Source organism: Andrographis paniculata, unplaced genomic scaffold, assembly GCF_009805555.1.
Source record: "Andrographis paniculata isolate CXL003 unplaced genomic scaffold, ASM980555v1 Contig12END, whole genome shotgun sequence".
Classification (NCBI taxonomy): Eukaryota; Viridiplantae; Streptophyta; class Magnoliopsida; order Lamiales; family Acanthaceae; genus Andrographis; species Andrographis paniculata.
Genome location: NW_026137402.1, coordinates 2,949,826 through 2,964,268, shown reverse-complemented (window position 1 = coordinate 2,964,268; position 14,443 = coordinate 2,949,826). Strand labels below are relative to the sequence as shown.

General features: G+C 34.9%; 1 protein-coding gene across 1 annotated transcript; it reads left to right on the top strand.

Moving 5' to 3' along the window:
- The first annotated feature begins 10,641 nt into the window (after positions 1–10,641).
- On the top strand, positions 10,642–12,053 carry LOC127255900 (24-methylenesterol C-methyltransferase 2-like). Its single transcript, XM_051281670.1, has one exon. It carries the CDS (start codon positions 10,709–10,711, stop codon positions 11,801–11,803), a length of 1,095 nt encoding a protein of 364 aa, XP_051137627.1. The 5' UTR covers positions 10,642–10,708; the 3' UTR covers positions 11,804–12,053.
- Positions 12,054–14,443: the final 2,390 nt, after the last annotated feature.

Below are 14,443 nucleotides of genomic sequence, written 5' to 3'. Positions count from 1 at the left end.
TATACCGCTTGATAGAAAAGAGCGGCGGAGGCGGAGCATTACCGTTGTATGTATAATTAGCATTTGTATGGAGGAAGTTGGGGAATGCTGAAATGATCACGACGATATGTCACGTGCACGTGGTGGGGGTGCACGTGCTTCCACCTAACCCCTAATAAGAAAGATTTGAAAGAATTGTTGGACGCAAAGGCCTAACTTATTACTGGGTCAAATTACAACGGGCTTGACAATTACTCTTAACTCTAATTCTGAATATAATAGTAAATTTATTCTGAATTTTATTATTATTATTATTATTAATATTATTATTATTTACATTTAGAATATTTGAGTAAATATTATTGAATTTATTTTAAAATTAACCATGTTATTCATTATAAAACAATTTAAATTATATAAAATAGGGTAAAGTGTTTTTTTAGTCCCGTAACTGGATCTCCTTATCATTTTAGTCCCGTAAATAGAGCGTGTCACAAACTAGTCTCATAAGTGAAAAAATTTCGTTGTTTTAATCCTCCGGCGCCGGAGACGCCCGCGTGGCTCGCCGGAGGTGACATGTCTGCCAGGTATCCCGCCAGGTCAGCGACACCTGGCGGACACGTGGATTTATTTATTTTTTTCAATTTTTTTAATTTTTTTAAAATTAAATCAAATTAAAAATTAAAAATATATAAATAAAATTAAAAATAAGTTTTAAAAAAAATTAAAAAAAATAAAAAAATAAAAAAAAAAATCCACGTGTCCGCCAGGTCAGCGCCAGGTGTCGCTGACCTAGTGGACACGTCACCTCCGGCGAGCCACGCGGGCGTCTCCGGCGCCGAAGGACTAAAACAGCGAAAATTTTTCACTCATGGGACTAGTTTGCGACAGACTCCACTTACGGGACTAAAATGATAAGGGGGTCCAGTTACGGGACTAAAAAAACAGTTTACCCATTAGCATGATGTTAACATTTTTTAATACTTATATATCAAGCAATAGTTTATGTATTAAATGATAAATATATATATATATATATGTATTTATAGAGGTATGTTTACTTATGGTGTGTTTGTTCATGGGTTTTAGTTTTTGGGTTTGAATTTTTGAATAGTAAAAAGTTGAATTTGAATAGTAGTTTGATGTGATATAAATAGAGAGTGACGTGATATTTTGAATGTAAAATAAATTTTTAGTGTAATTCTATAAAACAAAAAAGAAAAATAAAAAGAATTGTTTAATGTGATATTTTTAGATGAAAAAAAGAACTGAATAGTAAAACTTATGGTAAAATGCATAAAAGAATACAAACCTTAGTATTTTTGGGCGATGAATATTATTAAAAAAATACAATATATACATATTAAAAATATATATAATATATATTTTATTAATTTATAAAATATTATTTTTTATATTACCAATACAAATTTTCGTAATTAGTATAAAAAAAAAAATAAAAATCATTTCTAATCTCATTCAACCTCATTCTTTTCATTCTTGGTCCACTAAAAAGTATGTATAAAACTAGCTTCCCACCGAACAAAACTCATCATTTTTAGTTTCATTGTTCATATTTTAATGGACTATGCTGATGTGGCTGTTATGGGCACTGATTCAGCAACTGAGTCGGATCAAACATGGCCGTGATAAACCGACTGACCAGCCACCATCCTGACTGATCTAAACACGCTTGTGTTCATCAGCAAAACACACTCGTTTTTGTAGGCGTGTTTAAACACGATCGTCTTTTTACAAAACACGCTTGTGTTTCGTCTCACATCACTAGTTGATTTTAACTTTGGCAAACACGGTCGTGTTTAACCTCTTTTAACTGTAGCCCCACATGTCCCGTAAGGGATGACCTAGTGGTGTGGTGAGTGAACTTGTGACCGTAAGATGATGGGTTTAAACCCGACGCCTGCAGATTTACCTGTCACATATAGTTCGTCTAGTGTGACTTACCTTGTTGGACTTAGTTTACAGGGTATTAGATTTGGCCGGGGCTTTACCCAAACGTACTTTTGGAAAAAAAAAAAAAAAAACCGCACAAACACAACAGACAACTAGCATTCTTCCAAAACCCCACTTTCCTAATATTTCAACCCCATATTTCACCTATTATATTTTATCTTCTTTGAACTACTTTTTTTTTTTTTTGTGGAATTGTTTGTGAAAGTAAATTTTAAATTAATTTTTCACTTTATTATATTTTATGATATTACAAACGATAATATGTAGTATAGCATGTATTTCTTTGGTGATTAACGAACTATATTGTATAAAAAATGAATATAATAGAGATAAGTTTTAAATAATATATTTTTTTTATTGATTAATGCATATATATATATATATTTTTGGTATTTTATAACTACTGTATTGCAAATGTATTATATTATAACTTGTATTCTAGGATAAAATTCATTATCATAGAAATCAGTTACTATAAGGAAAACATATGGAAGAAATATATAATGAAGATTAGGGTTGACAAAAATTAATCCGTCTTGAATCTGTCTTGAAATAATTGAGTTTGAGTTGAGATTGTTAAGAAGTGGATCTCAACTCCGCTGGGGCCTAACAGGTTCTTGGGTTGAAGCCCACTCTCTTCTCTTGGGCATTGCCCATATATATATACATACAGATATACATATATATAATCTGTGCCCTAGGCATCGTATCATCACCACCATAACTTCTTTCACACACTTCCAACACACACTGTGCACTCTCCGCCTCCACCTCTCTCTCTCATACACTTTCATACACACACCTCTCACTATGCTTCTCGCGATTACTTGAATCGCTACATTCCATTTCATTCCCTCTATGCTTTAATCGATCTCCGAATCAATATTCTTTCATCTTCATTTTACTGTCATTTCCTCCATTTTTCTTTCTACTCGATTTTCTCCGCTCTACATCATTTACACAGATGTGCTGCAGTTGATAATGATATCTAATAGCTCATTCACTACTCCTGGTGTACAAGATTAAGGAAAGCACATATGGTGGTTGTTCGTTGCTTTAATCACCACAAATGGTTGTATAGTTGTTGTTTTTCTTATTACTTGTGACTTCTTGAAATTGTTGTTGTTTAATAAGTATTCCTTTGTGAATACAGTACTTTCCTTGGTTGATTAATGTGTTGTAGTTGATTTTCAGATCCTTTGTGATCTCAGACGAGTTTCTTATTGTTTGTCTTTCTTGTACGCCCGTATTATTGAATAAATACTTGAATCGAGTGTAGCCATTGCTCATTCGAAACTATTTTTATGTGCATTTAGAGTTCCTTCAAATTTTATCATGGTATCAAAGCTATACTAACACCTCTGCTTTTATTTCTCAGGTGTTGATCTCCGGTCCTCTTGTGTCTCTGTGGTAAGTAGAAGTACGAGATTAAATCTCTACCTTCTTGAGTTTACTTGTGTTCTCCTTGTTCATAATGACTGAACTCACCAACAGTGGTTCTGGTATGTCCTCTAATCCTTTCCTTATTAGCTCAAATTACCTTGATCCTCTATACCTGCATCCATCAGATTCATCAAACACATCTTTAATCTCATGTGTGCTTACTGGATGTGAGAATTATGTTATATGGAATAGAGGTATGACGATTGCTTTGAAAGGAAAAAAACAAGCTCAATTTTGTAGAAGGTAGAGTTCCTGTACCTAATGATCCTGAGCTTGCTGAAAAATGGAGTATATGCGATGCTATTCTTATGTTTTGGTTGCTTAACTCTGTTGATAAGTCAATATATACTTCTCTTGTCCTTTGCACCAATGCCTCGGATATATGGAGGCAACTTAAAAACACTTATGAAAAGAGCAGTAGCACCAGCATATATAGAGTGTTAAAAGAAATAGCAAATTGTAAGCAAGGAAATGATAATGTGGACACCTACTATACAAAGCTTAAACGGTTATGGGATCATGCAGCTGCCATTAAGGCAGTTGATCCTTGTGTCTGCACTGCTAAACCTTCTCTAGATAGATATGAGCAGACACAACGTTTAGTTCAATTCCTCATGGGCTTAAGTGATAGATTTTCGGTTGTTAGGAACACTATACTTGCTATGAATCCACCTCCAACAGTTATGGAAGCTTTTAACACAGTATGTCAGGAAGAATCTTACAAACAATTATGTGGTGAGACATCTGCGTCAAAGAATACATCAGTCTTTGCTACAAAACGAGTGATAAGGTCTAATGCTAAAAATCCTACTCTTAAGTGTTCACATTGTGGTCGTACCGGCCATTTGATTGAAAGCTGTTACCAGCTGATAGGTTATCCAGATAAAAAACAGACTTTCAAAGTTAATAAATTTGTCACTCCTGTTGCTAATGCCTCTTCAGCTGAAAGTATGAACTCTGAATCTGTTAGGACCTCTTCAAAATTGTCTCTAACTTCTGATGTTTGTGATGATTTGATCAGGTTGTTGGAAGAAAAGAAAGGATTGGTCTCATCTCAGTTTAATATGGCAGGTATGTCGGCTGCTCACTTATCTGGTTCTACTTTTGCTGGTGATTGGATCATAGATTCAGGGGCTACAGATCATATGGTAACAAATAAAAGTTTACTGTTTGATGTTAGACCTGTAAACAATGGGCCAATACGTGTTACTCTTTCCACAGGAAAATATGCTACAGTAGTTGAGTCTGGAAAGATGTGTCTGAATAGTAAAATCATGCTAGAAGATGTTTTAGTTGTCCCTGAATTTAATTTAAACTTGTTGTATGTTGGAAAACTTGTTGCTTTAGGTGCTGTGACTGTAATTTTTTTAAAAGAGGCTTGTGTTATTCAAAGTACTATAGATGGAAGTGTTCTAAGCATTGCAAAGCACTGTAGAGGTCTGTGCAAAATTCACAGTTCCCAAGCCTCTTTCATGTCATCTTCCAGCTCCAACGCTGGAGTGGCTAATAGTTTCACTTTGTGGCATCTTCGTCTTGGACACCCCTCTTTGGAGGTGTCTGATATACTCAAGCGATATCTTGGCTTTTCCAACACTCAAGAACTAGTTTGTGACATTTGCCATATGGAAAAACAAACTAGAACTCCATTTCCTTTAAGCTCACATAAATCAAAAGGTCTGTTTGATATTGTTCATGGAGATGTTTGGGGGCTATATCATTTTGAAACCAGAGATGGTTTCAAAGACTTTTTAACGCTTGTAGATGATTTTTCTCGTGCTACTTGGATTTTTCTCATGAAGAGTAAGTCTGACACCTTTACATGCTTAAAACAGTTTTTTGCACTGATAAAAAATCAGTTTGATAAAAATGTCAAGGTTTTTAGGTCTGACAATGGAACAGAGTTTGTGAATTCTCACTTTGCTGATTTGTTTAGTAGTTCTGGCATAGTTCATCAAACTTCATGTACCTATAGCCCCCAACAAAATAGTGTTGTTGAGCGTAAACATAGACATATTTTGAATAATGCTAGAGCTCTCATGTTTCAAAGTCGGTGTCCTCCCAATTTCTGGGGAGATTCTGTCCTTGCTGCTGTTCATATAATAAATAGATTACCTATTCCCACCCTTGATAAGTTGAGTCCCTTTCAGGTTGTCTATGGGCATAAGCCAGATTTGAAAAACTTAAAAGTGTTTGGATGTCTTTGCTATGTGACTAATCTGTGTTCTTCAGATAAGTTCCATCCAAGGGAAACTCGTTGCTGTTTTATTGGCTATGCTGAAAATAAAAAAGGTTATAAATTCCTTGATCTTCAAACATTCACAGTTTATGCCTCATGTGATGTTATTTTCCATGAATCTATGTTTCTCTTTCACTCTGTTGACTCCGCAGCTGGTTCAGATATATCCTTGTCTAAGTCTGGTCCTATCAATATAGCCTATGATGATTTTTTTTATATTTGTGAAGGAAATCATTTGGAAACACCTTTGGATGAAGTTCAAGAACCCTACTTGAACCAACAATCAGGTACTACAAATGATAGCAACACAAATGAAGTCTGTGAATCTGAACACATCACAGACGCAATTCCTGTGATATTTGAGGCACGCCTTAACAGACGTCAATCCACCAGAAAGCGTTGTCTACCTACCTATTTGCATGACTATCAAGTCTCAATAGGTAGTGCCTCTGTTACATACCCTTTAAGTGCTGTATGTTGTCCCCCTCATACTCTATCTTGTGAAAACCTTTGTCTGATGGGCAATCTAGACAAATTGGTTGAGCCTCAAACTGTCAAGGAAGTTATTCTTGATCCCAAGTGGAAAGACGCTATAGACCTTGAAATGAAAGCCCTTGTTGATAATAAAACTTGGGTCCTCACTGATCTGCCTCTTGATAGAAAGCCAATAGGTTGTAAGTGGGTGTTTAAAATTAAATATAACTCCAATGGAACAGTGGAGTGATAAAAGGCTAGACTTGTTGCAAAAGGGTTTAGTCAAAAAGAAGGCATTGATTTTCATGAAACATTTTATCCCGTTGTTAAAATGCCTAATGTTCGTTGTGTACTCTCTATTGTTGTTAGTCAGGGTTGGGAAATTTTTCAATTAGATGTCAATAATGCTTTCTTGCATAGTGACCTCTATGAAACTGTCTATATGGTTCCCCTTGAAGGATTTTCATAAATGTTTCAAGGTAAAGTGTTGTCTTTTAAAGAAGTCTTTATATGGGCTGAAGCAAGCCCCAAGACAATGGAATGAGAAGTTGAAATCAGCCACGGCTGAATTCGGCTTTAAACAATCACTCCATGATTACTCTTTGTTTGTGAAAATGGAAGACAATCTGATTGTTATAGCATTAGTGTATGTTGATGATATTCTTGTAACTGGAAATAATATTGACAAAATTGTTGAATCAAAAGGTTTCTGAATGATAAAATTCAGAATTAAAGATCTGGGTACTGTTAACTATTTTTTGGGGATAGAAGCTTTCAGGTGTAATGAGGGAACTGTTTTTTTTCTCAACGAAAATATGCTCTTGAACTAATTTCTGAGTTTGGTTTGCTAGCTTGCCAACCCTCATTAGTTCCCATGGAACAACATTTGAAGCTCAATGATTTAGTGAGTGAACATGATCCTTTGCTGTCCGAACATTTTATATACCAACAACTGGTTGGGAAACTGATTTATCTCACTTTAACTAGGCCTGATATTGCTTTTTATGTCCAAGTTTTGAGTCAATTTATGCACAGGCCTAAGGAGTCGCATATGCGTGCTTCCCTCAAAGTTTTGAAATATTTGAAAAGTTGTCATGGGCAGGGATTGTTGTTCTCAAGGAATGACAAGTTACTCCTTAAAGCCTACTGTGACTCAGATTGGGCATCATGTCCAATCTCAAGAAAATTAGTGACAGGGTTTTGTGTGTTTCTCGGAGATTCTTTAGTCTCTTTCAAGAGTAAAAAACAGTCAACTGTGTCACGCTCTTCAGCTGAGGCTGAATACAGGGCGATGACACAAGCCTGTACTGAAATAGCATAGATTCTTGGCATCCTCCGCGACTTGCATATACCTCATGATTGTGCTGTAGAATTATTCTGTGATAACACTGCTGCTTTACAAATTGCTGCTAATCCAGTCTTTCATGAAAGAACTAAGCATATCGAGATTGATTGTCACATGGTGAGGGATTACATCTCCAAAGGGATCATCTCGACACATTTTATTTCATCCAATGACCTACGTTCTGACTTACTCACAAAAAGCCTGGACAGTAAGTCTATCTCCCATCTTTGTAAACTTAATAATCTGTTCAATTTGTTTCAGGTTGCTAATGACGGTCCTTCGCGTGAGAGGGGATGTTAAGAAGTGGATCTCAACTCCGTTGGGCCTAACAGGTTCTTGGGCTCAAGCCCACTCTCTTCTCTTGGGCATAGCCCATATATATATACATACAAATATACATATATATGATCTGTGCCCTAGGCATCGTATTATCACCACCATCACTTCTTTCACACACTTCCAACACACACTGTGCACTCTCCGCCTCCACCTCTCTCTCTCATACATTTTTCATACACACACTTCTCACTATGCTTCTCGCGATTACTTGAATCGCTACATTCCATTTCATCTCCTCTATGCCTTAGAATATCGATTCGTAGATATTCTTTCATCATCATTTTACTGTCATTTCCTCAATTTTTCTTTCTACACGATTATCTCCGCTCTACATCATTTACACAGATGTGCTGCAGTTGATAATGAGATCTAATAGCTCATTCACTATTCCTGGTGTACAAGATTAAGGAAAGCACATATGGTGTTTGTTCGTTGCTTTAATCATCACAAATGGTTGTATAGTTGCTGTTTTTCTTATTACCTGTGACTTCTTGAAATTGTTGTTGGTTAATAAGTATTCCTTTGTGAATACAGTGCTTTCTTTAGTTGATTAATGTGTTGTAGTTGATTTTCAGATCCTTTGTGATCTCAGACGAGTTCCTTATTGTTCGTCTTTCTTGTACGCCAGTATTATTGAATAAATACTTGAATCGAGTGTAGCCATTGCTCACTCGAAACTATTTTTGTGTGCATTTGGAGTTCCTTCAAATTTTATCAGAGATTTTGATCTAATTTTAACCCATTTAATTGAATGTATAAGTTTATATCCAAATTTTCAACCTGAAAATAACCGTCTAACTTATTTAATTAATGTTATCTTAAATTTACATATATTTTTAAAATTTTGCCAATTCAATTCAAATATTCATGGCAAATTTTATAAAGATAAAAATAAAATAAAATTTAAATTAAAAATCTACAAAATTAGAATTAAACAAAGTAATCTTTTATGTACTATTATGTAGTATATTTTAGACTTATGAATTAACAGTAAAGGTACACCAATGATAACGGGAGACAATATATATAAAGAACAAACAAAACTTTACTAATCGACGAAATAGATACATATATAACCAATTTTACGATAGAGACATCGTGCAATATTTTGGTACTTAAAAAATCATCTAACAAGAAATAATTTGCCTAAGGTATTTGAAGAAAATAAGAAGTACCACCTTTCACATCACAATCAATGTATTATACTCCCTCCGTCCCATAAAGAAGTATCCATTTGCTTTTTGTACATAATTTTAGAAATATTAGTTTATATTGAGATATAGTAGGAATAAAGTATAAATGACTAAAATAAACTTATTAGTATGCGTGATATAAAGGTAATGACATTTGTGTAATATATTATAAGTTGTAAGGGTATTTGTAATGTTAGATAGATAGTACAATTACTAAAAAAGGAAATAGATACTTTGTTATGAGACAGACTAAAATGAAAAAATGGATATTTTGTTATGGGACGAAGAGAATATATATATAAACCTAGAAAAATGCAAATAAATGTACTTTTATAGAAAAAAATCATTTATAATTTCAAACACATTAAAATAACTCATATTTAACATGATGATACAATACGATGTCAATGTAAAATGACCCGTCACTAAAGCTTGTACAAACCCAAATGAGGCACAAATAAAATAGATCTAAGCATATCATGAATTAAAAAACTTAATCCAATAAAAAACATAAATTTTAACTTAATTTTTTAAACTCCCTTCGAGGAGGAGGTTTTTTCAACATCTTGAACCAGAACGGAGCTCTGGCCGGCGAGTGGAGACTTCCGAACGGCGACGAAAGTTTATGCCATAAGGCTCGATGACGATTACTTCGCGGGGGTTCGACAAAGAAGGGCAACATGGGAGGGGATGAGTTTAAAAAAATAACCAAACCACCACATCGGATGATAGGTTTTATTAGAATTTTGTTTTGTTTAATTTATATAACTGATTTAAATACATACATAAAAATTTCAAGCATAATATTTTCTTTGTATAATGATAATTTTAGAGTATGTAATTAAATAATACTCCCTTCGTTCACTTATAATGTTTACATATTTCTATTTTGGGATGTCTAATTACAAAAGTTAACATTTCATTAAATACTCTACTTTTTTTTTTCCACAAATACCCTTAGTTTACATCACATCATTACTTTTACACAAAAAAAAGTAAGAGCAAAAATGTCATTACACTACTTTTAACTACTTACTATAATTAAAATACTATTATTTTTTAAATACCGCGCTAAAAATAAATATCATCCTTATACGTGAACGGAGGAGTATAATTTTATATAAAATTAACAGAAACAACTACAATATTCAAAACATTACAGTGTGGGGATAAAATAAGTAGTAAAAAGTTAAATATAAACTAAAATGTAAAGTGGAAAGTGCAGTTCAATTATCAAAATAAAAAATAATTAAATTTACACGTATTGTAGCTCAAACGGTATTCTATAATACAAGTAAGCCTAAATAAAATCCAACAAAACGACAAAGCTTCGAAACAATGGCCCACCCTGCATTCAATTTCAAAATATCTTTGATGCATTCATTACACATTATTTCCCTTTTTTTCTCTCTCTCTCTCTCTCTTCAAATTAACCAATTACTATTAATTTGTTTCCAAATTCATAGTAATAGCAATAATAACTATAATTAATAAATTGTTTTTACACACAAACAGATTCTTTTTCTTATTAGGCTTTCTCAGATGCCGTAAGAGCAGCAGCAGTCAATTTTGATTTACTTCAAACAAACAAACCATTTTACTACATACAGAATACAGATGCAGATACAGATAGAGATACAGAACAGTACATATATACCACACTGTACTACCCTCACATCCGTCCATCCCTCCATTCACGGATCTCGTTTCTCTCTCTTACTCGCCATGGACTCTCTCACTCTACTCTGCACCGCCTCCCTCCTCGCCGGCGGCCTCTACTGGTTTCTCTGCATCCTCGGATCCGCCGAGCAGAAAGGCAAACGCGCCGCCCAGCTCTCCGGCGGCTCAATCGCCAAGGAGAAAGTCCGCGACACCTACAAGCAGTACTGGTCCTTCTTCCGCCGCCCCAAGGAAATCGAGACCGCCGATAAGGTCCCCGCATTCGTAGACACCTTCTACAACCTCGTCACCGACATTTACGAGTGGGGATGGGGCCAATCCTTCCACTTCTCCCCTTCCATCCCCGGAAAATCGCACCGTGAGGCCACGCGCCTCCACGAGGTTATGGCGGTCGATCTGCTCGATTTAAAGCCCGGGGCCCGAATCCTCGACGCCGGCTGCGGAGTCGGGGGCCCGATGCGGGCAATCGCCGCCCACTCCGGCGCAAACGTCGTCGGAATCACCATCAACGAGTACCAAGTAAATCGGGCCCGAATGCACAACAAAAAGGCTGGGCTGGACAAACAGTGCGAGGTCGTGTGCGGTAACTTCCTCCAGATGCCCTTCGCCAGCGACTCCTTCGACGGCGCGTACTCGATCGAGGCCACGTGCCACGCGCCGAAGCTGGAGGAGGTGTACAGCGAGATCTACAGAGTTCTCAAGCCTGGTTCGCTCTACGTCTCCTACGAGTGGGTGACCACTGAGCTCTACCGCGGCGACAATCCTGAGCACGTCGAGGTCATCCAAGGGATCGAGAGAGGCGACGCGCTGCCAGGCCTGCGTAGCTACAAGGACATCTCCGAGGTCGCGAAGAAGGTCGGATTCGAAATCCTGAACGAGAAGGACCTTGCGAAGCCTCCTTCGAATCCATGGTGGACTCGTCTGAAGATGGGGAGGATTGCTTACTGGAGGAACCACATTCTGGTGACTGTTCTGGCCTGGCTAGGGATTGCTCCTAAAGGCGTGGTCGACGTGCACGAGATGCTGTTCGTCACCGCCGATTACCTAACCAGAGGCGGGGAGACAGGGATCTTCACTCCGATGCACATGATTCTCTGCAGAAAGCCTGACTGTAAGTCATCTGATTCATCCAGTTTCTGATGATTTTAGCAGATAATTTCTGATGATGTGCTGTAACTTGCAAGCCATGGCATGAGTTGATTATCACTTAGTTGATTTGATTTCTCTGTTGCCTCTTTATCCTGTTGTTTATTGGATTCAATTTAGCACCTTTAATGAATTAATTTTGTGTTCTTCCTTTCTTGTTTTCCTTTTTTTCTGATTTGGCTGCCATTGTTGTAGAAGAATATGCTCAAATGTTTGGTAATGATGCTCTTTTGGCTGTGGTTAATGATTTCGCCTCATCACTTTTGTTGTGTGTAAAAAGTTTGGTCTTAATTTCTAAATCTGTCTGTGTTTGGACCACTGAATGGGAAAATGCATGCCAAGAACTGATACGAACAGACATGACATGTGAATACAGTTTTGCTGTATAAAAAGAGTGCCTTTGCAAGTAGATGATGACTCATCTGAGGTCCCTTTATGTCTAATGGTCCTATAGACCAGAGGAGCCTAAGCTGGCTTATAAAAAACCATTTTTATGCACTTATGCAGATATTCTTTTCTAAATAAATAAAGAAAAATTGAAGATGAAGATTGAGTTGTGTTGATCTGATCACTGCTCCTATCATAGATTATTTAGTGCTTTGATTAGTTGGGAGTTCTTGTCATATATGTAATTGGCATTGATTCCCTTTGGATCCTTTGCATATCTGGCAAACAATGTGAACATTGTCCAGTTTGCAATCACTAGATCCTTCAACATTGTTTAAAGCTGTTTCTAGATATTTGAAATATTAGTATTAGTATTATTTTGGGGGGTTATATTTATTTCAGTGAGTGATTTCTTGATCTACTTTCAATGGTGGTTTGCATAAAGTATTGAAATGTTTTGTCAGTTCAGCTGGTGTTGGCTTTGGCTGATTCTTGTCTGATGCACAGTTTGCTGTAATCTTTGATTATTTATTTTGCCCATGTGCTGTTTGGAATAATGTATTACTTTGTGCAGATCTCCATGCCTTTCTTTGTTGTAGATGTGCTTGTGGTTATGATTAAATCTGATTCACAATCACTTGTTTGTACTCTTAGCTAATTAAGTATTTACTAATACTAAAATAATAATAACCCTTCATTTGTTCTTAAATATTTTTTAATTTTTCTTTCTCATACAATGCCCCCAAGTCTATTGCAATTGATTTTCTTTGTTTTCTTGGGTATACAAATAATCACATCCTAGCCTATTTATTTAATGGTGTGACTCAATTGAAGAAGTAGTGCATTTATTTAGAGGATTTAATTTAATTTAATGACCTAATAAGTAATTAATGTGATGTGGGAATGTGAATGGCATTATGAATCAGCCAGTTTAGGGCAGCCCCACTACTCAAAAAGGGTAAAGCAAATATGGAAATTTGAATCACATAACCCATTAAAATAATAATAATAATAATAATAATCTCTTTAAATAAAGTGACCTCTTCTTTCTTACACCTGTAATTAATGAAGCTTTGCCCTATCTCCTACAAAGATGATTAGGCATATTTCAATAAAGGTGTCACCTTTTAGTCCATTAAAGATCCTATGAATCAATCAAAAAACACATTATTGAAAGTTTGGCATATAAAAAAAAAAAAAAAAAAAAAAAGCCAAGATGTGCCCTATCATCTTTCTACACATTCCCTACACTTTCCAATTTTCTTGTGGCTAAAATTTTTAATTCAATTTCTTTCTCCTTTTATATGTGACTGTTTTGTGTTTTAGTTGGAAGAAAAAATTTTGATGTGAAACAAAAAATTGTGTAGATAATATTAAAATAATAAATATATGTAGTATATTAATTTGTTTTTTTTTTTAAAAAATATGTTAATTTTTTTTTTGAAAAAGAAACAAATTTACAATTTTCAGTAATAATGCATTGTTTTTGAAAAAAAAGAAGTTCAAAATAAACACACTTAAAATAAAAGCATGCCCAGTTCTTTTGTTGGTTTGATTCAAATAATTCAAATTTTAAAAATAAATTATTTTTCGTTCCTTAATTTCATTTATCTCAAATATGAAAAATAAAATAAATGAGAAATATTTATTAGTAAGATTTGATTTTGAATAATAAAATTTTAAATTGAAATAGTTATTTGATGTGATATAAATATGTATTAATTTTTTTTTGGAATGATTCAAATCATTCAAATTTTTGGAATGTATTAATTTCAAAGACTTATTCTTCAATTAAAACATGTATGGATGAAGTTTTTTTTTTTTTATGCAAACCTTTTGTCTTTTTTATAGAGCTTTCGAAAAAATTTCTTTTACTTCATTTTGTATTCGAGCTGCTTCCCCCTACAAAAATAAAAAAAAAAAACATATGATCATCTATGGTTGTTATCTCAAAACAAATATACTAATATTTAAATATATTTTATAAATTCAATAAATATACCGGCTTTAAAATTCAAGCTTGGTAGATCTTTGGATACAAAAAGTCTACGCTGCTGCTCCATAAATTTCATATTTCTGCTTTCAGCCATTGCTCTTTTTAAGTGTTTTCTTTCAAGAGCATCTATTTCATCTTCATTTATTTCAAAAACTTCATCTTCTTCTTCGTGCTGCTCGCATACTTTTTTTCTTGGATCAAGTGTTTTTTTAATAACTCTCTTATTTCTTTTGGAGCTCTCGTGCATGCTT